This window comes from Microcaecilia unicolor, chromosome 3 (assembly GCF_901765095.1).
Source record: "Microcaecilia unicolor chromosome 3, aMicUni1.1, whole genome shotgun sequence".
Lineage (NCBI taxonomy): Eukaryota > Metazoa > Chordata > Amphibia > Gymnophiona > Siphonopidae > Microcaecilia > Microcaecilia unicolor.
In genome coordinates this window covers 209,328,165-209,353,270 of record NC_044033.1, presented here as the reverse complement: position 1 = coordinate 209,353,270, position 25,106 = coordinate 209,328,165, and the positions used below count along the sequence as shown (strand labels likewise).

At 46.4% G+C, this 25,106-nt stretch overlaps 1 protein-coding gene across 1 annotated transcript in view; it reads right to left on the bottom strand.

Annotated features, from left to right (window-relative positions):
* SKIV2L (Ski2 like RNA helicase) overlaps positions 1-24,710 on the bottom strand; it is a 30,810-nt gene extending 6,100 nt beyond the window's left edge. The window contains exons 1-22 of the mRNA XM_030197327.1: positions 24,457-24,710; positions 24,033-24,154; positions 21,843-21,952; positions 21,234-21,351; positions 18,879-18,993; positions 17,894-17,968; positions 17,720-17,773; positions 16,529-16,719; positions 15,924-16,067; positions 15,549-15,694; positions 14,748-14,894; positions 14,464-14,548; positions 13,649-13,755; positions 12,867-13,013; positions 12,408-12,501; positions 10,865-11,077; positions 9,955-10,065; positions 5,280-5,391; positions 3,200-3,318; positions 1,793-1,930; positions 922-1,059; positions 62-166 (exon numbers count right to left, since the gene is read on the bottom strand). Of these exons, the coding sequence (XP_030053187.1) occupies positions 62-166; positions 922-1,059; positions 1,793-1,930; positions 3,200-3,318; positions 5,280-5,391; positions 9,955-10,065; positions 10,865-11,077; positions 12,408-12,501; positions 12,867-13,013; positions 13,649-13,755; positions 14,464-14,548; positions 14,748-14,894; positions 15,549-15,694; positions 15,924-16,067; positions 16,529-16,719; positions 17,720-17,773; positions 17,894-17,968; positions 18,879-18,993; positions 21,234-21,351; positions 21,843-21,952; positions 24,033-24,154; position 24,457 (2,592 nt within the window). The 5' untranslated portion in view covers positions 24,458-24,710. The remainder of the gene's footprint in view (positions 1-61; positions 167-921; positions 1,060-1,792; positions 1,931-3,199; positions 3,319-5,279; positions 5,392-9,954; positions 10,066-10,864; positions 11,078-12,407; positions 12,502-12,866; positions 13,014-13,648; positions 13,756-14,463; positions 14,549-14,747; positions 14,895-15,548; positions 15,695-15,923; positions 16,068-16,528; positions 16,720-17,719; positions 17,774-17,893; positions 17,969-18,878; positions 18,994-21,233; positions 21,352-21,842; positions 21,953-24,032; positions 24,155-24,456) is intronic.
* Between the last annotated feature and the right edge of the window lie 396 nt (positions 24,711-25,106).

Below are 25,106 nucleotides of genomic sequence, written 5' to 3'. Positions count from 1 at the left end.
TACAAGGGGAAAGGGCCTCAATTCACACTCCCACTAGGTATAGCTTTTCTCACTCTGTTACCTGCAGGATGGCTCCCAGGGCATTCTTGTGCTTCCGGTTAAAGACAATCACTACACGGCCCACCGACAAAGCCTTAAGTCCATTCACAGACTCCATGACCTTTCTCTGAAAAAGGAAAGGAGAAAGCAAAAGAGAGAGGAAAAGAGATGGATTAGGGATCGAGAACCTTCTTTCTCTGGGTTACTGAAGGTGATTGGAACCTCGGCTGAACGCAAGTCCCTGTCTTGCACAGCTACAAGCAAAAAGCACCTGGTGCAAAGAATTCTGGGTATTCCCCAATCCTGCCCTCCTCTCTTGTCCCTCATAAGAACATAAGAGTAGACATACTGGGTCAGACCAATGGTCCACCTAGCCCAGTATCCAAACAGTGGCCAAGCCAGGTTACAAGTACCTGGCAGAAACCCAAATCGTGGCAACATTCCAGAACCCCAAAGAGTAACAAGATTCTGGAATCCCCAAGAATAGCAAGATTCCATGTAGAATTCCAAAGAGTAGCAACATTCCATACCACAAATCCCAGGGCAAGTAGTTGCTTCCCATGTCTGTCTCAATAGCAGACTATGGCCTTTTCCTCCAGGAATTTGGCCAAACCTTTTTTAAACCCAGATAGGCTAACTGCTGTTACCACATCCTCTGCCAACGAGTCCTAGAGCTTAACTATGAGTGAATAAATATTTGCTCCTATTTATTTAAAAAGTATTTCGATGTAACTTACTTGAGTGTCCCCTAGTCTTTGTACTTTTAGAACAAGTAAAAAAATCGATTTACTTCTACTCATTCTTCACCACTCAGGATTTTATAGACCTCAATCATATCCCCCCTCAGCCGTCTCTTTTCCAAGCTGAATGCAGTCACCTCACCTGAATAGTGTTGCGGGTGTACTGTAACTCCCTGACTACCGTGAAGTACTGCTCCAGGTCACTCAGTTGTCCTGCACACTCCACCTCCGCCATGCCCGACAGCGTCTGTGTGAGCTCCGATATCTTGTGCTCATAGATCTAGAAAGAAAGCAGAAGAAAAACATATTTTCAAAGGACCAACACAATTACTACTACCTTTTTGGGCTTCTACGCACCATTGTTGGTTACATGAAAAGATGAGACAGGTAGCGATACTAAAAACACTAAATTTTAGGAATGGCTGGATGAGACTAGGCTGGGCCCCTGAAAGAACAATGGGCAATCCCCTACTCTGAGCTATATGGCTATCATATACAAAAAAAAAACCATTGGACCGATTAGAATTACATTTCCCATCATTTAAAGGGGTTCGTTTAAAAAACAAACAAACAAAAACTATTAGAAAGTTCTCTCTCATATCAAGAGCTTTTTTTTCTGGAATAATATAACATTCTTCTCTTTTAGCAAAAGTTTAAAAACTTATCTGTTTGGCAAACATTTCACTAATGATTAGTTAATTTAAATTTATGTACTGCATATTATATATTGGTTTAATATTATTATTCATTGTATCATTTCCCATATTAACTGTATGGTACACCACTTTGGACCTTTTTCTAGGGATTAAGCGGGTTTCAAAGATTAGAAAATGTTGTGAAAATGGTAAAATTAAACAATGGCTCCCAGAAGTATCAAGTTACCTCCTTCTTTACCTTACCCGTCATTCTCTCTCTCTCTCTCTCTCTGATCGGCAGAAGATTGTATGCTTGCTTCCCAGTGACTGAAACTCAGCATAGCTTGAAATGATATAGTGGGTGGAAGGATTATTTACCTTAGTATCCTTCCTGGTGTGAAACTCCGAGAAACTTCGCTTCATCATGTCCTCCACACGGAGAGCTTCCACACGCAGCAGGTTCAGGATCATGGTATAGGTCAGGCGGAACTGGGACTGCAGTTGCATAGGTCGTCCCTGAAAGACAGATCACACAAAGAGGTGGGGGGGGGGGGGGGAGGAAACAGAAAAGAAAAATCTCTATGAGGTAGAAATACCTCAGTTTTTCCAGGACTTGAAAAGATCAGGGAACACTACTGTACCCAAGCATCAACTATCCACCTCTCCGTTGGCCATCCTCTTCTTGTACTATAACAACCATCAGAAATTTTCCTATTAGTCCATCAAAGTATTCATCAGCCAGCTATCAAGCATCTTTCTAGTACTTTGTGCAACCATCACCTGTTCTCCTGTTTACTCTGTCCAACCATCGACCATCCATCTGCATCCATCTGGCCAAGTATTGGTCATCCTCAAATTATTCTATCCAAGAATTGATCAATCTACTCAACTACTGGCCATCTTCTTACTGTATCCAACCATAACCATTTTTCTATCGATCTATCCAGTATCAGCCGTGTAATTATTAACCATCTTTCTACTACTTTGTCCAACCATCAGTCTTTCTTCTAACCATCTACTGACTAATGAACTATTTAACTATTGGCCATCCTCTTCTCATTCTACCCAACATCAGCCACTGTTCTATTAGTCTGACCAGCTATTGACTATCCATCTTTTGACCGCTCTCCTGTCATTTCTTGCAACTATCCACACATTAGCTTACCCTTTCAGTGATTTATCCCTTTAAACCACTCACTCATTCTATTCCTCTGAATGTCACTGCAGAGCTACTGATCCTAGACATTCCTCCTTCCTTTGCTTCTTCCCTGCTGAACTTGTCCTCCCTCACAGGATAATAGATTAAGGATGGCCAATAGCTGGATAGATTGATGCTCAGTGGTTGGATAGCTTATCACTGATGGTCAGAAAGAGAATAGCTAGTGATTGGAGGATGGTTAATGGACGCGGTTGGCTAGAGGTATGGGAGGATGATGGGCTAAACAAATGGATGGATTTTTGTGGGGGGTGAAAAGGGAAGGGAAAGCAAAGGAAAGGAAAAGGGAAGAAAGAAGAGAGACTGACAGGGCTCACCACCTTCCACCTGGTGGAGACTGAGAATACTGGAATCTTCTATCTGGCAAGGGCTCTTATTGGCTAGCTTAGATGAGTCAGAAGTCTCAGTCTCCACCTGGCTGGAAGGTGTGCACAACCCATCAGTCAATCACTGGGCCAGTCCAGAGGGATGCTAAGGAATGGACGGATTTTTGTGGGGGGTGGTAGCAGAGATGGATACATGGCTGAATAGACAGGAAGAGGGTTAATGGATGGGTGTCACATGCTTACCAGCATCATCTTGTGAAGATCGGACATCTCCGGCACCTGAGCCTTACAGAGGATAATGACCATTCCGGTGGTGTCCAATCCTCGGCGTCCGGCTCTGCCAGCCATCTGGATGTACTCACCTGGAATACCACGGAACAAAAGGGGAGTGTAAGAGGCGATGCGTTTTCCAAATTCCCCACATTTATTGCATGTTTTCACTCTATGCCAATGCAGAAATGCGCAGTGAAGCAGGGCGTGTGGGCAATGAATGTACAGTTGTGTGTTCAGCTTTTGTGGAATCTACTTTTGGGGAACGAAAGGTTTGCCTTTTTGCGGATGACACGAAAATAGCCAATAGAGTGGATACCCTGGAGGAGTAGAAACGATGAGAAGGGATCTCCGAACGTTAGAAGAATGGTTGAGGGTCTGGCAGTTAAAATTTAATTGAAAATCACAACACAGCCACACACCGGCTGTGTAAATTCAGTATTGAACACTCACTCTGTTATAGACTTTATCATTCCTGTTATATGGAGAAAAAAAATGGTAATGGAATTCAAACATGCATAGGATAAACATAAAGGAATCCTGTTTAGAAGGAATGGTTAAGACATAAGTAATGCCATACTGGGAAAAGACCAAGGGTCCATCGAGCCCAGCATCTTGTCCACGACAGCGGCCAATCCAGGCCAAGGGCACCTGGCAAGCTTCCCAAACGTACAAACATTCTATACATGTTATTCCTGGAATTGTGGATTTTTCCCAAGTCCATTTAGTAGCGGTTTATGGACGTGTCCTTTAGGAAACCGTCCAACCCCTTTTTAAACTCTGCTAAGCTAACCACCTTCACCACTTTCTCCGGCAACGAATTCCAGAGTTTAATTATATGTTGGGTGAAGAAATATTTTCTCCAATTTGTTTTAAATTTACTACACTGTAGTTTCATCGCATGCCCCCTAGTCCTAGTATTTTTGGAAAGCGTGAACAGACACTTCACATCCACCTGTTCCACTCCACTCATTTATTTTATATACCTCTATCATGTCTCCCCTCAGCCGTCTCTTCTCCAAGCTGAATAGCCCTAGCCTCCTTAATCATTCTTTATAGGGAAGTCGTCCCATCCCCGCTATCATTTTAGTCGCCCTTCGCTGCACCTTTTCCAATTCTACTATATCTTTCTTGAGATGTGGCAACCAGAATTGAACACAATACTCAAGGTGCGGTCGCACCATGGAGCGATACAACGGCATTATAACATCCTCACACCTGTTTTCCATACCTTTCCTAATAATACCCAACATTCTATTCGCTTTCCTAGTCGCAGCAGCAAACTGAGCAGAAGGTTTCAGCGTATTATCGTCGATGACACCCAGATCCCTTTCTTGGTCCGTAACTCCTAACGTGGAACCTTGCATGGCGTAGCTATAATTCGGGTTCTTTTTTCCCACATGCATCACCTTGCACTTGCTCACATTAAACGTCATCTGCCATTTAGCTGCCCAGTCTCGTAAGGTCCTCTTGTAATTTTTCACAATCCTGTCGCGATCTTAGCGGAGTTGGTAATTGGAAACAAAATGGGAGCTGGGCAGATGTCTACAGTCTACGCCCTGATCGTGACTGAATAGATAGGGATGGGCTGGAGTGTAAATTTTAAGGGGCTTCAATGTTAGCTTCAGAACTTAGTACAAGAGTGCTGGGCAGACTTCTATGGTCTGTGCCCTGAGAAAGGCAAGGACAAATCAAACTCGGGTATACATATAAAGTATTACATACCATGTACAATGAGTTTATATTGTTGGGCAGACTGGATGGGCCATACAGGTCTTTATCTGCCGTCATTTACTAGGTTACTCATCTCTTGATACAGTAGAAACTCAAAGTAGATGGATATGGAATATCCTTCTCCTGGGGCCCATGGGAACTCACAGGGAGGGAGGCTCCCAGTTTTTAAAAACTATTTATATATTTCAGGTACTGCTGGGATCGAGAAAAGGAAAGGAGGCACCTCTTATAGACAGAGGAGAATACGGATGGTAGTGGGAAGGGGTGGGGGGGAGCAGCTGGATCCTGCCCCACAATGCAATTTCCTTTTCACTCTCACCTGGAACCAGGTCGCGGAAGTTGGTCCCATCGTGTTTGCGGATGGAGTCGAAGACCACGGTTCTGGCGGGCATGTTCACGCCCATGGCAAACGTCTCGGTGGCGAACAGGATCTGTGTGGTGAGAGAAGAGGAAGAAATAGCATTACTCCTACCCGGCTAATTGGCCTGAAGGACAGTGCAACAGTTTGGAAAATTAACAGCGGCTGCCTTGTGACCTCCCCATGAAGCTCCTCTGTTCTTATACATCCCTTTCATTTCGGTGCCACCGACACAGAAATTTTTCTGGTCGGAACTCTGTTGGGAAGCTTTCATCGAGCGGACTTATCGTCAAATCTATGATTCTGCTTCTACATACGTTATACGTGCTGTACTTTAGATTTACCCGATGCAGGCACTGTATTGCTGAAACACAGCCCTTGTTGAGTCTTTGAATAAAGTGAAACTGTCTGCTCCAGTCTTGAAAACCCTTTGTGCTGTTTCTCTGCTGCTTATACATCTCCTTTACATCTGTTGTGTCTTCCAGTGATTCCCCTTCCTGTCTTTATACCTCCTCCCCCCTGCTGCTCTCATAATTCCCCTCTCCCTCCTTATAGCCCTGATTTACCGGTGCTCTGTGTTCCCAGGATGCTCTTCCCCATAAGTTCTGTGGATACTACCATGGTGCTCTCTCTCTCCTCCTTGCTCTCTGGTATTTCCTCATGGCAACTTTCACAGCCTATTCCCACTCCACAGGCAACCCGTTGAGTTCCAGAGAGAGATGCTGGTGGGTTGATTGCTAGTTTCCACACCCTTGCTGGGAGCTTGGCCAACAAAGCTTACCAATGGGCTGAGAACCTAGGAAACTGGGTTTGAATCCCACTGCAGCTCTTTGTGACCATGGGAAAGTCACGTAACCCCCTCCCCCCAGGTACAAGAAAAGGTGAAATTAGATCTTACCTGCTAATTTTCTTTCCTCTAGACCCTCCAGACTGGTCAAGTCGCGTGGGTTATGTCCTCCTACCAGCAGAGGGAGACTGAGAAAACACTAAGCTTTTGAAGCCTGTATATATAACCTGTGCAGAACCTCCACTAGCCAGTATAACCCTGACAAAGCAGAGAAACAAAAAACACTAACAACTAGCAACCCTGTACGTGGTCACAGTAAACTGCAAAAACAAGAAACATCTTCCGCTTGCTCTTACGGAAACATGTTCCTTTGCCTTTGATAAAACAGTTGGGCTTCTACAGGTGGACTACCAAAGAAGAGCCCCACCTGTCCCAGACTCCTATCACAAAACAGAAATAAACAGAGTCTGCAATTAGAGAAACAACAATCTACAGCAGCCAAGAATTATCCAACAAACACACCTCCTGGCCTCCAATACAGACAGGGCGGGCTCTTGACCGGTCTGGAGGGTCTAGAGGAAAGAAAATTAGCAGGTAAGATCTAATTTCACCTTCCTCAGCGACCCTCCAGACCGGTCAAGACGCATGGGACGTACCAGAGCAGTAACTAACTTACGGGAGGGACCTACTAAGGCCAGAGGTCAAAACTGCTGCCCCAAAGTGCACCTCGTCCTTTGCATGCACAGGAATCCTATAATGCTTCACAAAAGAATGCAACGAAAACCAAACCACAGCCCGACAAATATCTAACGGAGAAATCATACTATTCTCCGCCCACGAGGCTGCCATTCCTCTAGTGGAATGAGCAGACCAGCCCCTAGGCACCACAGGACCCTTCACCAAGTAAGCAGATGCAACCGCCTCCTTCAACCACCGTGCTATGGTCACCTTAGGAGCCGCTGCACCCTTCTTTGGGCCACCATGAAGAACGAACAAACGGTCAGAGGCTCTGAAGCCCTGAGTTCCAGAGAGATAACAACTCTCCTGACATCCAGCTTGGCAATACCACACTGCTCCGAATCTCCAGCCATATCACCCAACACTGGCAGAGAGATGACCTGATTAACATGGAACTCGGAAACCACCTTGGGCAAAAAAGGAAAGCACCGTCCGCAACGAAACCTTTCCCTCAGAAAGGACAAAAATGGTTCCCTACAAGACAAAGCCTGAAGCTCTGAAACCCTCCGTGCTGAAGTAATCGCCACCAACAAGACTGTCTTTAAAGATAAATCCTTACAAGATGCCGATACCAGAGGCCCAAACGGAGGCCTGAGCAAAGCATCCAAAGCTAGCTTCAAATCCCACGGAGGCACCATCCGTCACTGAGGCGGACGCAGCAACTTAACACCCTTCAAAAAACGCACTACCTCAGGCACAGAAGCGAAGGACTTTCACTGAAGCTTCCCACGAAAACATGACAAAGCTGCCACCTGAACCTTCAGTGTAGACAAGGCCAGACCCCTATCAACACCATCGTGCAAAAATTCCAAAACTTCCGCCCCCGAAGAGTGAAACGGCCGAACTCGATGGTCTTCACACCAGTGCTCAAAGATTCTCCTAACCCGGACATACGCCAAGGAAGTGGATCGTCTACGCCAACTCAACATCGTAGCAAAGCCACTGGACGAAAGCCCCTTCTTCGCCGTAAGCGAAAACCGAGCCGGATCCTGCATGATAATCGGGCTTTGACACAGAACTGATCCCAACAAAGGCAGGGCCGCCACCCCTGCCAACCGCACCAGGTCTCCGTACCATGGTCGATGCTGCCAATCTGGAGCCACCAGAATCACCCGACCGGAGTGATGTTCGATGCGCTTTATTACTCAACTGACTAACAGCCACGGAGGAAACACATACAGCCACTCCCGAGGCCAAGGCAACAGAAGAGCGTCGATTCCCTCCGCTCGAGGGTCTCTTCGCATAGCGAGCCGTTGCCCTAAGATCTATCACCGAAAGTCCCCAGACCGACACAACTCGCTGGAACACTGACCGAAGAAAAGACCACTCTCTGGGAACTAGAGTGTGCCTGCTGAGATAATCTGCATCTATGTGACCTACCTCGGCCACATGCGCTGCCAAGAGAGCCTGAAGATGAGTTCAACTGCGCCGCCAAGGCTCTTCGTCCCCCCTTGACGGTTGACATACGCTACTGCCATGGCGTTGTCGCAGAGCACTCGGACTGCCTTGTGGCGAACCACCGACGGCAAGGCCTGGAGCGCCACCCGAATGGCCCGAGTTTCCAGCCGGTTGATGGACCACTCTGCTTCTGCCCGAGACCACCGGCCTTGAGCTACCTGACCGAGACAATGTGCCCCCCCAACCTTGCAGACTGGCATCCGTAACCATTACCAGCCCCTGTGGGAACTCCAACGGCATTCCTTTTCTCAAATTGCGTGGGTTGAGCCACCAGCGGAGACTGAGACGAGGGGCCACCGACAGCGGACAACACATCTCCAAGTCCTGCGACAGAGGGGACCAACGACTGAGCAGAGCTGACTGTACCTGACGCATGTGCGCCCTGGCCCACGGAACTACCTCTATGGTCGCCGCCATCAGGCCCAGGACCTGACGATAAGTACGGGCCGTCGGCGCCTTCTCTGCAAGGAACCGACGAATCGGACCCTGTAACTTGGCACCAAAAGGCCGCACGAAGGAAAGTGAATATAAGCTTCCGTCAAATCCAGGGAAGTGAGAAACTCTCCTTTCCGGACCGCACCAGTGACCGACCGCAACGTCTCCATCCGGAAAGAGGACACCTTGAGTGCCGCATTGACCCTTTTGAGATCTAAAATGGGACGAAAAGTGTCCTCTTTCTTGTAGACCACAAAATAGATCAAATAGCACCCTGAGCGTTGCTGATCTGAAGGAACAGGAACCACGGCTCCCAACGCGAGCAGCCACCGCAGAGTGTCCCTCACTGCTGCCCTCTTGCTCCAAGACCGACAGAGGGATTCCAGAAAACACTTCGGGAGAACAGCTTTCGAATTCCAGCGCATATCCACCTCGAAACACCTCGAGAACCCACTGATCTGACCTGATTTGGGCCCAGCTCTGGTAAAACAGACTCAACCGAGCCCCAACATGCACCAGAGCCTGAGCCCGCACACCTTCATTGGGAATTGCGGCCTGAATACTAACCTCCCGCGGAAAAGCCACGCCCTCCGCGACGACTCTCACGAAAGAACTGTGTGCGCTGGAAAAACCGACCCCTAGAGGTCCTACTACTACTACTACTATTAAACATTTCTATAGCGCTACTAGACTTACGCAGCGCTGTACAAATTAACATGAAAAGACAGTCCCTGCTCAACAGAGCTTACAATCTAAATTGGACAGACGAACAGACAGCTAGGGGTAGGTCCCACTCGATCTGCCCGGCCTATACCGCTGAGCCTCCCTAAACCGTCCCCGAGAGGAACTAGTTCTGGCCCCTGCCTTGAACCGAAAATCTGGAAGCCATAGAACCTTGGTATCACTAAGACCTCGCACTAACTTGTCCAAATCTTCTCCAAAGAGCATAGCTCCCTTAAGTGGCAGAGACCCACAACCATAGCCATATTTTTTGTCTGAAGTACGCAACAAATCATAAAAGCCTCAGACAAAAAGGATGAACCCATGTCCAAGTTGGCTAATTCCTGACCCCCAGAAGAACCAACATCTACCGAATCATCCAGGAGCTTCTCGGCCCAACGAAAGTACCTGTATATAATGTATGTAAACCACTTTGGTTGTAGACACCAAAATCACAGAACGGAAAAGGTGATATTATCCATGACCCTTTACTCATACCTTTACTAGCCCCCTGCTGAACAGCATTTCAATAACCTCCTTCAGGATTGGCAGGATCCCGCTGTGGTGAACGCCAATCCCCCGCTTCAGAAGTTCCACCATGTGAATAACCTGAAAGAGTGACAGGATGCAATATCAATTTAAACAGAATCAATTACACATAGCTCAAGAACTGTGCTGCCATGGGAGCCAACCTCCTATGTGGAAGATTTAGGGCCCCCACCCCACCCATAACTCTGCCCAGCCCCATCCACAGCAGCACCAGTGGTAGCCTCTCCTTCCAGCGACAGCAGGAGATGACGTTTTAAGAGGGCCTCTCCTACTGCCACTGGAAGAGAAGCTGCTCAGTGAACTTGGCTCCTCTGTGGGAGATGACCCAGAAAAGCGGGAGACTTGGCAAGTCTGCGAACATACTGGGGTGGGGAGAAAAAGCCCAAAATCACTGGGACAGACATCAGGGCACAGGGGGTAGCATTTAGGATTTAGATCCTATAAGATGACCTTTAACCCAGAAATTCACCTGAGAGTGACGACTCGCTGCAACTTTGTTGCCTTCAGGTCAGCTTCCTATTAGGATGACCTCTAACCTACAAAGTGCAGGTTAGAAGGTCAACACTTTTAGGGTTAACTTCCTGTCACGATACTTCACTTGAAATACAGATTAAAAAGCTTTATAACTCTAACTTGACCACACTACTTCCTGGAAGCAGAACTTTGTAGGGCTGTGAGGGTTACGTCCATTTCCTGGTGGGGGACTTAACTTGAAAAAAAAAATACTCCCTGAAGGCAGAGCTTTATACAGCGATGTATTTTCAGCTAATTTCCTGTTGCGTGACCTTTGACCCAGACACACACTTCCTAAAAATGGAACCCTGCTAGGAGCTAAAGATAGAACCAGATTAAGGGGTACCTGAGGTAGCTGTCTGTCAGTGCCCTTTAACCTGGAAATGCATTTCTGGAAGAAAATGTGGATCTCACTCTTCTCGGCACTGGTGGTCAGGTCGACGGTGGTCAGAATGCTAGCATTCTCATCACAACGGTTCCGTGAGAAGGTGAAGGCCACAATAGGCAGCTGGTCCTTCTTCCTCAGCATGTCTATGAGAGAGAGCCAAACGTTCTTGTCCTGAGACCAATTCCAAAACAGAATGAAAAATAAGTGATCAAATAGTAATAAAGCAAATGATGGTGGACCTAAGCGGCCATCCAGAAAGGTGGCCAGGGTTGCAACCAAGGAGGTTTAATTGACAGGAGACTGTGGGAGCATGCTTGGCTCATTATCGGAGCTGAAGCCAGTAGGTAGAGCTTGCTGCCATATTGAGTCACCCAAAACAATAGCAAATGCTTATTAGAAATAAGGACTGCCTATGTGTGGAGCAATAGTTTGTTTTGCTTTGAGTGTATCAAGATGGCAGTTATGGCTTCAGCTTTGTCACGTGACGCTGTCGCCTGTCAATTAAACCTCCCTGGTTGTACCTACCACTTTGAGCAGGTTACCCCCACCACATTGTTTTTAGGACTGTTAACTGCCGCCCCTCTGTGTCTTAAGTTTGAAAGTCATTTAAATTTTGCTTTGAGTGGAAATTCTCTATACTTTTATTTCGTCCTCTTGCCGTATAAGGGTCCTCTGAGTTTCTCCCATGCCTTTTTGAACTGTCACTGTTTTTGTCCCTGCCACTTCCCAGGCATCCACCACCCTTTCCGTGAAATGCTTTTCCTGATAATGCTTTCAGACTTCCCTCTTTGCAGGTCATCCCACTTCTGACACCAGCTCTTATCGTGTAAGCCTATTGCTGAGCACAGAGCTGTGACACCTACAGACTCCAGTTCTGCTCCTACCACGGGCTCTATTGTAGTGCTTTAGTGATACATTTACAGTTCAGGAGCCAACTTATTTTCGCTTGCTGACTCACACTTCCAGCAAATGGAATGGGGACATATAAACCAGGGGAGCAATTAAAGAATCCCATCGAGTAGCAGTTCAGAGGTTGTGTCAGCTCTTAATAAGAACGTCATTTGCCAAGCTTTCAGATGCACCCTTGCAGAAATTCAGTTGCAACTAGTTAAGTCTGTGACAATGATTTCCAGAGCCAACTTTGGGGTTGGCAGGGAACCATTTTGGGCCCTGTACAGCCACAGTAGTCATACTTCCTCTTCCATAAACACCAATGTGCTAGGAACTGTGGCAGCCTGAATGGCGGTGGTTGACAAGTTAATGTGGCACAAAATCATTAAAACTTCCAGGCCCCTGCCCACCCCTACACCCCACTCATAAAAGGAAATTGTTCTAGCAAAATTTGCCCTGGGCTCTATACATCCTTCTACGGTAAGTACCGATGATCAGAAAGTGGTATCCTGGTTGACCCTTCCCAGTTTTGACACTTTAAATGGCCCTTTTCTGGGGACTGTCACCTCCATGACCTATGGGGTTCGGGGATTCAGGGCCTGGAGCTCACCTGGCTGGGACCTCCCTGGTGAGGCTGTTTGGCCCCAAAAGACTGTGAGTGTTTACTTGACCGGTCCTTCTTTGCTTCAACAGCGGCATAGTACCTGTGAGAGGAGACAGATGGGTGAGATTGGAAACAGATGAAAACTACAGAGAAAGCTTTCATCCTGAGCACTCAGAGTGGAAGCACAGAATTCGGACATATAATCCCAGGCTCCAATCTCACCACTACCACAAATTTGCACCGGTAGGTCTTAATCAAAGTCACTTAACCTCTCTTTGCTAAAGCTTAAAATGCATCCGATCCAGCAAAGTTTCAGCATGGGGAAACAAAAGTAGCAATTTTCTTCTGATCACAATTCACGATGGCTATACAGGTCGCAGAGCTGACTAGAACTAGGAACCCACGGCACTAAGGATGAGAATAATGGCATCATGATAGTTGATCCCGAGTTGGAGTTATCCTTACCCTTTGGTCAAGAAAGTTCCCTTGGCATCCACCAACAGAAAAAGCTCGTTCTGGGTCTTCTGACTATTGCCTGTGTACAGGTAGTGCTCCAGGGGGACTGGTCTTTTCATAGTGCTGATAACGTAGATCTTTTTACGTTTTATCCTCCTGTGGGAACAGTGATGGTCAGACTTCAGACTATCTACTGAAAACATCAGTTTTCTATCCATCATCTTACTCTTGCTCTGTGATTTCCATATTTTATGTTTTCCATTCTACATAGTTCCATCGAACCATCCGCCACAGTCTCCAATCTGTCCGCTATCTAACCCTTCAGCCTTTCACCCTTCCTTCATCTAACTTTCTTATACCAGTTTCATTCCCTGACATGTACATCAACACTACATTCTCAAGATTACAGAACCAGAAAGGCAACTGGGTAGGCTGGATGGGCCAACTAGTCCTTACCTGCCATCATCTACTAAGTTACTCAATTTTTCATTGAGCTATCCATTGTCAAAATTCTACCAACCATCCAATTACTCAACCATCTACTTGACTATTCATTGAGCTATCCATTCAGTTGTCTACTCATCCAATCATTCAACTGCCAAATCTCTCATTCAGTTAATTCATTTATCCTCTCGCTTCTGCACTTCACTCAACACTCAGTCCATCAATTCATTAACTCTGATTCTACAAAGCTCTCATACAATCGTACTCAGTGGAAATCAAGTCTCTCCCTTTTATACTCAACCATCATACATGATCAAAGAAAACTAGTCTCTGATTCATTCTCTTACCCAATCCAATCTGCAAACTCCAGGGTATTTGGGACTGTGGCACTGAGGAGAATGATGTTCACGTGTTCTGGTAACATGATCAGTACTTCTTCCCATACAACGCCTCGCTGTGGGGGAGAGGAATGGCCAAGTGGGAAGAGAGACATGAGGATGCATCAGTACTTCCAGTAACCACATCCCATGAAGGGTGCGCACATCATACTCAAATGTTTTTAGAAACGAGATTGAAGGTTGACATAAATCCTATTTTTATAAGCTGCTGCTCCCCCTCATCAGCAGATGGGGGTTATTCCCTGCTTAACACATGTTCACTGCCTTTGACCCAGAAAGCATCTTTTTGGTTGAAGGGGCCAAACAAAGCAATTTCCAGCTCCACCCACAAGTTCTCTAGTTGTCGATACCGTGTTGGACAAAATATCATTCGGGCCACGTCTCCAGTGGTCCACCCCCTTCCGTTACCTGTGCTCTGGGTTATCTTTGGCCTTCTGTTGCTCCCTTCACCTCTATCCACTCTGGTACTGGCTTACTTCTCATGGTTGATGTTCTCCACCCACAAGTAAGATAAGTCAGCCACACACTGATGACGTCAGCACCATGGACAGATCAGCTCTCCTAGAGCTCAGAAAAGGCTGGAAAAACGCTTTTCTGAGAATGTGCCAGCCACCTCCCACCACAAAACCTGCCAGTTTCCATTACAGTCTGTTTCATCCCACCTAATGGACAGATCCTTCTGTTTTCTTAGGATAAATCCTTCCCTCAATGCCCTACCTGAGAAATATCTGAAAAACAGTACTACCCCTCTCATGCTGGTTTACCTCTGCATCATTGATGTAATGAACCTCATCAAAAATAACCCATTCCAGATCTCGAATGACATCGGAACCGTTGTACAGCATAGATCTAAGAGTGAGAGAGAGAGTGCACGGTAAGATGGACAGGGTGGACCCATGGTGGTAAGAAACAGTAAAGAACATAGAAGAAGACAGTATAAAGAAAATGAAACTCAGAGAGTAGAAAGAAACAGGAAAAACAGCATAGACAAGAGACACTGATAAAGATGCATGTTTGGCATAGGACAGGGGTCTCAGCAGTGTGGTACCGGAGAATCTCGGTGGTCATGATGAGGCAGGAGGCATCTGGATGCAGCTGGACATCCCCTGTCAGCAGTCCCACATCCTGGAATGTGTTCCTGAAGTCCCGAAACTTCTGGTTCGACAGGGCCTTGATAGGAGACGTGTAGATCGTCCTTAGAGAAGACGAATGGGGCAATGAGGAAAGAGGAGAAGATGTTAAATTACAGAGTTAGTGGAGAGAAAAACAAAAAACTGGGGGTGGGGGTGGTGAACCACTGATAAAGGTATGGGAGAAACTATGAAACTTCTCCACTAGCCAAACTTCTCTGTAGATCAGATTAAAACAGGCTTATACTGACCCCAAAGGAAGCAACTGGAAGACAGAACTGAGGTGAGGGATGCCAATGGTCAGCTACTGTGAACACAGCCTGCAATCCCAAGTGTAGCGGGGAGGGAGGACAATTCTTGTATGTCATTGAGAACTTGTGTTATCTTGTGGTGGGTGTCGTGTTTCTTAGAACCACTGATTTCAGAACTGCCTAATTACCCAGATCCAAGACATCTCAGTGCAGTGAGGTATTTATAGTTCCAGTTCTACCCATTCAGATCAGTGCTGTAGGTCCCATAATGCACAGGATAGAACTGCCAGAAATCCATGACTGGCTTAAAATCTCCCTCCTGGAAATGGGTAACTTGGCAGCTCCGCGATTTGCTAACTCTACTGATCAATGCTTTCAACAAAATGGCTGCTCCCCTACGGGAGAAGGACCGGAACTTGCAGGTGAGGGAGGCGGGGCATAAAATAGGCATATATGCTAGAGACATACTTAGTCATGTGTTTCTTGGACAGTGCGATGGCATACTCGGCAACCACAGTCTTCCCTGCAGATGTATGAGCAGCTACGAAGACGGAATCATGGCTTTCTAGCCGCAGGATGGCCTGCTTTTGGAAGACGTCAGGCTCAAAGGGCCACTGCAGAGAGAACAAAAACCCAGGGTGTTGGAAAAGTCCAAAACGATACCCACCACAAGGGTGAGGAAAAAGGGTTGGGTGACGTGCAAAAAGGGAGAGAAAGGGGCAAAGAAGAGAGGTAGAGAATAGGAAAAGGAGTGAAGAGCAGAGCATATCAGGACAGTAAAGGAAAGGGAGGGGAGAGAAGAGGATCGAGACGAGAGAGGGGATAGGAGATGCCAGTCCTTACTCTGAAGGCGGGGTCAGGAATGCGTTTGTAGAAATCATCCACCGGGCAGCTGATGTCCACAGAGATGGCCCACTGCTCCTTTGGGGGCTCCGCTGGCACCACAGGTCCTTGCGCTGGGGTGGGCTGAGGCTCGGGGGCTGAGACCTAAAATAAAAGGGAAGAGACTGTGAGAGTGAGAGGGGTAGGGAAAGAGACAGACACACAGACAAGAGTGAAATTCAACAGAAAGAGACATATGGAGGAAATCAGAGAATATGAAGTGGGGTAGGGAGAGAATCAGAGAGGTAGGGAAAAAACCAGGCAGAGAGCTGAAAGAAACAGAGTGTGAAATGCAACAGAGAGAGAGAGAAAGAAATGGATGGAACGAAAGGGGTAGGTAGGGAAAAAATGAGACAGGCAGAGAACAGGAGCGTATGAGAGAAGAGTGAGAGAGGTTAGGAAAGAGACAAGCAGAGAGTTAAAAAAACACACAGAGTGACATGTAACAGAAAAGGAGAGACAGAGGGGACGGGGTAAGGAGAGCTGAAGGCTGCTGTCTTGATGATATGTTAATATTATCCCTTACCTGCCCCTTCTTTGAATCTGAAGGGTGTGGGCCATCTCACCTGTATGTTCAGCCCCTCCAGGCTGTTTGTTCTCTGTAGACTCTTCAACTTCTTTTTGTCCTCCTCTTCCTTGCTCCCTCTTCCCTTGACCGGTTCTGTTTCTTCCTCATCACTAGAGTCTCCAAAGTCAAAGTCTTCCAGTGCCCCCAGCAAGCTGGTGAGGGTCATCGTGCTCGGGGAGGCTTTCAGCTCTGCGGGGGAACAAATGCACACACATTCAGAATGACTCTTCTGGTCTCCTGCTGTCCCTCATATAATTAAGGATCAAGAATTCAGAGATGCCAAGTTATCCAGTTCCAGGCTGGAGATTTTGGGATAGTCGTGGATTTCAGACCACCCCATCCTGGGGCATTATGGGCCTTGCAGCACTGATTTCAATGGGCAGAATCAGCTACTACAAATCCCACGCTGCTTTTTCGAAGTAAGTTCAAAATCAGGACTGGCCAAAAGGTCTCCAGCCTGGAACTGGGTAGCTCGGCATTTCTGAATTCCACAGTACAGAAGAGCCATCTGTCAGTTGTGAGACCTAAATTCCATTCCTGGCTCTGGCTCCTGCATTGCAGGGTTCCGCTGCTGGGAGATATGGGTTCTATACCCCACTCTAGCATCTCAGACTCTGTTCTGTGCCCTGGAGGAAGACCTGGTCTGCACTCTAGCCTCACACTTCGGGCTATCTTAGATGCAGGAATTCAGGCCTTGCCACATACAGGCCAGGTTTTCAGGGCATCCCTAATGAATATGCATGAGAGAGATTTGCATACAGTGGTCCTAGTATCCATGCAGATCTCTCTTGTGCATATTCATTAGGGCAGTGCTTCTCAACCCAGTCCTTGGGGCACACACAGCCAGTCCAGTTTTCAGAATATCCATAATGAATACGCATGAGAGAGATTTGCATACTGAGGAGGCAGTGCATGCAAATCTAATCATGCATATTCAATATGGATATCTTAAAAATCTGGTCCGTTTGTGGCACTCGAGGCCTGAACGCCTCATCCCTGGGAGGCTTTGATTCTATTCCCTGCTCTAGTTTTCTACATCTCCAGCTTCTGGAACTCCTCCTAGTGGATTCCATTCCTGGTTCTTGCTGCTCTGACTGTACTTTGAGCAAAGGCCTCAGTTACACCCCTGGCTCAGCTCAGGCTCCTGCTCCATCAGTCAACCCTCTCCTCCAATTCCACAGTTTCTCACCTTTCTGAGTAAAATCCACACCCTTCTTCCAACCAGGAGGAACAGTCAGTAGATCTGGACAGAAGACAAGACAAAGTTAATCCCTGGATCTGTATTAATTTGAAAGCTTTATTCTTTACGTAGATCAGCCAAGTAGAGCAGTGAATGAAACAGAAAACATCCCAGCGCACACACCTCTCTCGAAGTCCAGTGTTTCCTCTGAGCCTCCATGAGACTGGATCATCTCGAGGCTGGGCTCATCCATACCACCTAGGTGAAAAGGTGGAGTGACAAGAAAGAAAATAAGTCAAGTCCCACTTTTAAGTAGAGTTATGAAACAATTCCAAGTATTAATTTGCCTCTGGGACTTCAGCTGAGATCTTGATGTAGTTTACACTGAGTTACTGCTGAGTGACACTAGAGCACAAAGCTCAGGATGTGTTTTTTCCCCTCTGTAACAGGTCAGTGCATATGGATGATCCCTTTGGGTGTTGCCTGTGTGTATTGGGCTGTCTCTCTGGGTCTTCCTGCTCAGACTTTGCTGCACTTTACTCTCAGTTACTGCAAAGTAACTTAGGAGCACAATGTTTACTGCTGCAATCTGATGCTAGTTTGGATGAGTGGTTTATAAAGATTTTTTAAAAATATATTTTCTTCTTTAGCTGTCCTTAGCAGATAACACACCAATGTCTGATGTCATAATCGCATGAAAAACACATTCTGATCTTTCCACTGCAATTTTGTTTTTCTCGTCTTCTCCGTTCTTCTCAACAGAACCTTCTGCTAGTTCCTAATTTGAAACAGATTCATCTCACCGTTACTTGTAATTCTACTTTTGAGGTTGCTGGAGTCTGGACCCACGTTGTGGAATGTTTTGCCACAATATTTGAGACTCAAGACTTGTTATGTTAAATTTTAAATGGTTCTTAAGACCTATTTTTTTATAACAGTCTTTTTGTCTGAATGCCCCTTGAGGTGAAAGGGCCTCCACAGTGTGTAGAATTCGCAGGACTCTTCCATATTTCTCTATCCTATTGTTTTCATAGCATTCCTTTTCTATTTTTTTTTTTAATTCTACATCGCATAGATCTTTGCCGTGTGGTATATCAAATTTAATAAACTTGGAAACTTGGATTCTGCAGGTTGTAAACACATGACCCCCTCCCCCCCAGATCCTCACCAGGCCAGAAAGGGTAATTAGTGGTGCTTCCTCGGACAGCTTGGGTGGGAGGTCCAGGGGGGCGCTGCAGTGAGAGTGAGTTTTTCGCAGACAGTCCTGTGTCATCCAGAAGCATCTACATGTGAGCATAAAATAATATTACATCCCTGCCTGGTGCTGAGCTGGAGGCTCCCTAACACTCTGGGGATCTTAAATGGAGCATGGAGCAAAAAATTAAAAAAAATCCAGATGCAGGAAGAAAGGAAAGGGGATAGAATTTAATATACTGTCTTTCTATGGCTATAATCTAAGCAGTTTACTTATTACATATAGAGGCATATTTTCAAAGCACTTAGCCTTCCAAAGTTCCATAGAAACCTATGGAACTTTGGAAGGCTAAGTGCTTCGAAAATATGCCTCATAGGAACTTATTTTGTACCTGGGGCAATGGAGGATTAAGTGACTTGCCCAGAGTCACAAGGAGCTGCAGTGGGAACTGAACCCAGTTCCCCAGGATCAAAGTCCACTGCACTAACCACTAGGCCACTCCTCCACTAGCAACATCTCACATAGAATCTCAAATAGGGAAAGGGAAATGGGACGATATACAGCCTTTCTGTGGTTTTTGCAGCAACATTCACACTGTGGAGGAGTGGCCTAGTGGTTAGAGTGGTGAACTTTGGTCCTGGAGAACTGGGTTCGATTCCCACTGCAGGCACAGGCAGCTCCTTGTGACTATGGGCAAGTCACTTAACCCTCCATTGCCCCAGGTACAAATAAGTACCTAAGCCGCATTGAGCCTGCCATGAGTGGGAAACTGCGGGGTACAAATAAAAAATAAATAAATAAATAAATAATATACAGGTACTTAGTTGTACGTAGGGCAATGGAGGGTTAAGTGACTTGCCCACAGACACAAGGAGCTGCAGTGGGAATGGAACTAGAGAGTTGCACTGGGACAGAAATCTAACCTGTCCCCGCGAGAATCTAACCCGTCCCCACCACAAGTAATCTTCTCCATTTCCACCCCTGTTGCACTGCATCGCACCTCGCTGCACAATCACCTAGAGTCTCCCTCCGCCCCCCCCCCCCCCCCCCCAAGAAAGCCAGATTCTACAAATACTGGCAAAGGTAACATAAATGCATTTTCTTCCATTGTTTTAAAATGCACATTTTCAAAAAAAGCAAACATCCATGAGCAACATGTCCCCCTTTCCTTTCTCTCCTGTCCATGAGTAGAATCCCCCTCTCCTCTCCATCCTCTTCTATTCCATGTGTCCTATTTCCCCTTTTCCCTTCCTCCCTCTCCATGTATGTCCCCGTTACTAAAATTTATTCCAGCTCCCTCCCTCCCTCCCTTTTTACAGCCCCATCTCTCCCTCTTACCCACGTCCTCCCCTCCCATGCATGACTTCATCAGCAAATAGTAAAATATGGATACAGCAGGATCCTTTTAGAAAACCTTTAAAAGTTCACCTTTTTCTTGCACAAACATTTAACATATATTCTCCTTAAAAAAAAAGTGTTGATGTTTTTTTAGCATTGTGGATTATGGAGGAGTAGCCTAGTGGTTAGTGCAGCAGACTTTGATCCTGGGTAACTGGGTTCAATTCCCACTGCAGCTCCTTGTGACTCTGGGCAAGTCACTTAACCCTCCATTGCCCCTGGTACAAAATAAGTACCTGAATATACTATGTAAACCGCTTTGAATGTAGCTGCAAAAATCACAAAGTCCCATTCCCTTCCCCTCCTCAATCATACCTCTGTACATCTGGTGGTCGCCAATCCTCTCTCAGCAGCTGTTTCTTTAAACTGATTGCAGAGACTTCAGTCGGTGGCCTTGCAAGACTTCTGCGGAAGTCTTCCGAGGCCGCCGCTTGAAGTTTAATGCAACAGCTGCAGAAGGCAGGAAAGAGTGGGGATTTTTCCTGCCCCACTAGACACCAGGATGTACAGAGATATGCTCAGGGAGGGCACCCAGGGCTGGAAAGGGAGGGGAGACGTCACTTGACTCGCCTATGCTTTCGTAGGATCCCCGCAGGGCTTGGATCCATCTCTGCTAGCCCCGTTCACACGCAACTCTCTAAATCGAACCCGGTGTTCCCCTGATTCTCAGGTCACTGCACTAATCATTAGGGTACTTCTGTAGTCCCATGAGGGGCCATGGAGAGGGACTCAAAAGAGAGAGACACCAATGTGCATAGAATAACAAATGGTAAAGTGACAGAGAGCAAGACAAGGTGAGACCAAAAGAGCAGAGGTAAAAGCAGCATGAAAGTGATGGTGAAAAACACAGACTGAGCAGAGATAAGGAGAGGAACACAGAAATAATAGATTCAGAGGCAAAGGAAAGGGGAGAAAGCACCCAGAACTCACCTCCTTGAACCCTAGCAGTTCCCCAGTTGTGGGATTCCGCTCTACCTGAAGCTCCGAGTGCACCGGCGTGATATCCATATGGTATAGGGAATGCACATCCTTCTGCCGTGGCCACACCCTGGACACATGTAAGTAATGCAGAACATGCAGCTTAGTATCCAGAAAAACAGAAGGGCAGCTGAAGAGCACTTTTCCCAAAACTCACTCAGTCCACTATGCAATTAATTTCATTCATCAAGGCAAGATTCATTTACTGTAGCTTATTTCTGTGCCAAAACTCATGGACTTAGTGAGTTTGGCACAGGAATAAGCTACAGTAAATGAATTTTGCCTTGATGAACAAAATTAATCGTATTGCTTAAAACTGACAAAAAATGGACTGAGTGAGAGTTGGAAAAGTGCTCTTCAATTCCCCCATCTCCAGAGTTGCAAAGGCTATGGCTCCAGATTCTAATCCCACCACTGCACAAACTATCCCTGGTGTCCAAAGCACAAAACTGTGAATCCTGCAGACTCCCTTGCCTAATTCAGAACAGTGGGTTCTTGGGGACAGGAAGCCCTTGCAAACAGGTCGTCCAAAGCGTTCATACAGTTGGTGGATACACTCACATTTGCGACCTCTCAAAGTGGTGGATGGGCAGCCAGTCGGGATCGGCCAGGAAACGGAGCTCAGCTTCTGAAAGAAGGTCCAGTGCGTGGGGAGGGAGGCCATGAGGCAGCTATGGGGAGACATATCATCAGTCTACTAGTCCATTGCTTTTCCCACTTAGCTGCTTCCTAGTTAAACCACAATTACAATTCTCACAGCACTTCCAAGAGAAGAACCTTTTGCACAGATTGAAAGAAAATATCAATGGCTTCTAACTGGTTAAGCAGCCTTACCTGACCCGTACACCAGAACCCCTCTGTAATTCACCATTAAAGCCTTATTTATTTATACATCTTGTTATGCTTTCTTCTCAGCATTACCATTCAAGACAGTCTATAATAATAACATCAATAATATACATAAAACACAAGTAAATGTTCCACAAAAGTATGTACGTTTGGGAAGCTTGCCAGGTGCCCTTGGCCTGGATTGGCCACTGTCATGGACAGGATGCTGGGCTCAATGGACCCTTGGTCTTTTCCCAGTGTGGCATTACTTATGTAATGAGAGACCCTTTCCCTGGAACCTCCATTCCATCTTTCTCCTTTTTCATAATCAGAGTTATAAGGATAGCCCTACACGGTTTGTATTTTCTGTCCCTGCACTGTCTGCATTTTGCCTGTATTTCTTCTTGGGTGCTCTTAGCCCCTGTTCTTTCTGCAATTTGCTAGAGTGCCTCTGGTATTTTCAGCCCCTATGCTTTGTGCTTGGAATGCCCTCCCGTGGAAATGAAAACGGTAACGGAATTCAAACATGCGTGGGATAAGCATAAAGGAATCCTGTGCAGAAGGAATGGAACCTCAGGAGCTTAGTCGAGATCGGGAGGCGGGGCTGGTGGTTGGGAGGCGGGGATAGGGCTGGGCAGACTTGTACGGTCTGTGCCAGAGCCGGTGGTGGGAAGCGGGACTGGTGGTTGGGAGGCGGGAATAGTGCTGGACAGACTTGTACGGTCTGTGCCAGAGCTGGTGGTTGGGAGGTGAGGATAGTGCTGGGCAGACTTATACGGTCTGTGCCTGTGCCAGAGCCAGTGGTTGGGAGGTGGGGCTGGTGGTTGGGAGGCGGGGATAGTGCTGGGCAGACTTATACGGTCTGTGCCCTGAAGAGCACAGGTACAAATCAAAGTAGGGTATACACAAAAAGCAGCAAATATGAGTTATCTTGTTGGGCAGACTGGATGGACCATGCAGGTCTTTTTCTGCCGTCATCTACTATGTTACTATGTTACTTTAGAGCCAGGACAAAGATACATAGAAACATGACAGCAGATACAGGCCATATGACCCATCGAGTCTGCCCATCCTCTGTAACCCCCAATTCTACCTGTTCCTAAGCAATCCCACATGCTTATCCCATGCCTTTTTAAATTCTGGAACAGTCCTAGACTCCACCAACTCCACTGGGAGGCCATTCCACACCTCCACCACCCTTTCAGTGAAATAATACTTCCTTAGGTTACTCCTAACTCTTAACTTTGTCATATGCCCCCTCATTCCATATATAAAAGTATAAAATAAAATGTACATATATAAAAGTATAAAATAGTAAATTTACCATATGTTACAAAGTCTTTTTTTAATTTTGAAGCTGAAGTCTGAGTCGGTACATTTTTACTGACTCCAACTCCACAGCCCTGATTTTCAACCAACATATCTTCTAAGAAACAGATAAGATTTCAAAGCCTTCTAAAACCAGGAATTGACAGCATATTTTCATTTCACCTAATAGGCTGCAGCGGAGTCCATCATGCACACAACTTTCAAGGGCAGTATTTATCTTCATTTTATGAACCAAATCAGATAATTCCTTTGAGGTCCCAGGGTAGGTTTTGGGGTTCTGTTGCATTTCTAGGACTCTCTCTTCTCCCGTGTTTTGATGTCTGCTTCCCACCCTCTCTCTGTATATATACTTCTGGCTTTTCTGTTAGCCACTGTTTACCTTGTCTGCGTGTCTTCCTTAAGTTGTAAGATCTAGGGAGAAGAGACTGGCTATTATGTGTCTTTGTACTGTGCTCTGTATGCCTAGCAATACTAGAGAAATGAGAATAATTTCTATTTATAGTTTTCCATGCTGTGTGCTAACATGGTGTTTATCAGGGCCCCAGAGAGAAAGGTAGAGACTGGCTACAAATGACAGATGGGTGACGAACTCACAGTGGTGAGAGGGAAGGTGGTTCCGTTGTGCTCAGGAGTCTGCGTAATCAGCTCAAACCTTCCTGAGCAGCCTACTTCCAGGATGGAGAGGGGCAGATCCATTGGGCTCCTGGGAGGTAGCACTGCATCCAGAGAAATATAAGGAGAGAGAATGGTTACAGGACAGTGGACATGTACACTTCAAAGGGCAAGCAGGCAATCAGAGGTTTGTAGCTCCTCTAGCCACTCACTAGTCCACAGATCTCTATGGTCAACTTAGCATGAAGTAAGTGTGTCATACATTAGCTGATCATGTAATAAGGTTTCTTATAACTGCCAAATGACTTTAAGAAGGCCATGGCTTTTGACACCCCAACACTAAGACTGGACTACAAATACCAAAACATCAAGCTCAAAACCCAGAACTAGCCCAAAAGGCACACACTAATCCTCAATCCAACAACATATCCAGGTGCTGTCAAAGCAATATAGCAAATGGAAAGAAGGAGTGAATTACAAATTACAGATGTTGCCTTCTAGGCATTGGCTTGAATTGCAGCTCTAAATGTTATAAAGCACAGCTTAGAATGAAATAAACATGCCATAAATTGTCTCAGTTTAATAAGGTGGGATTAAGCATGCACATTCATGTAGCAAAAATACAGGTGGATGTGTGGAAGGGTGATGGTCCAATGTAGGGCAAGGGAGAGTGATGGGGGAGTATAGTGAAGTTGTGGGACTAATATAGAGTGGGGAGGTTGATGGTAATGACACGAGAGGAGGTCAGGGTGTGAAGTGACAGAACAGCAGCAAGGAAGGTGTGGGGGTGATGCAGTATGAGGGTGGTTGATGGGACATGGGAAGTTGAAGATGAGGGAGATGGGAAGGAGGGAGGGCATGAGGGCAGGCGTGTAAGGAGAGTGGGGAAGGGGATGGGTGGTGGGGGAAGAGAGGAGTGGGAATATGTAGGAAAGTGTGTGGGGGGGGGGGGGATGATGGGTGGTAGGGAGGTGGAGGAGTGGGGCACAGATGACCAGTGTAGGGAGTCTGGAGGACAGTAATGGGAGGGGGGCATGTAAGCTGGTTGGGAAAGAA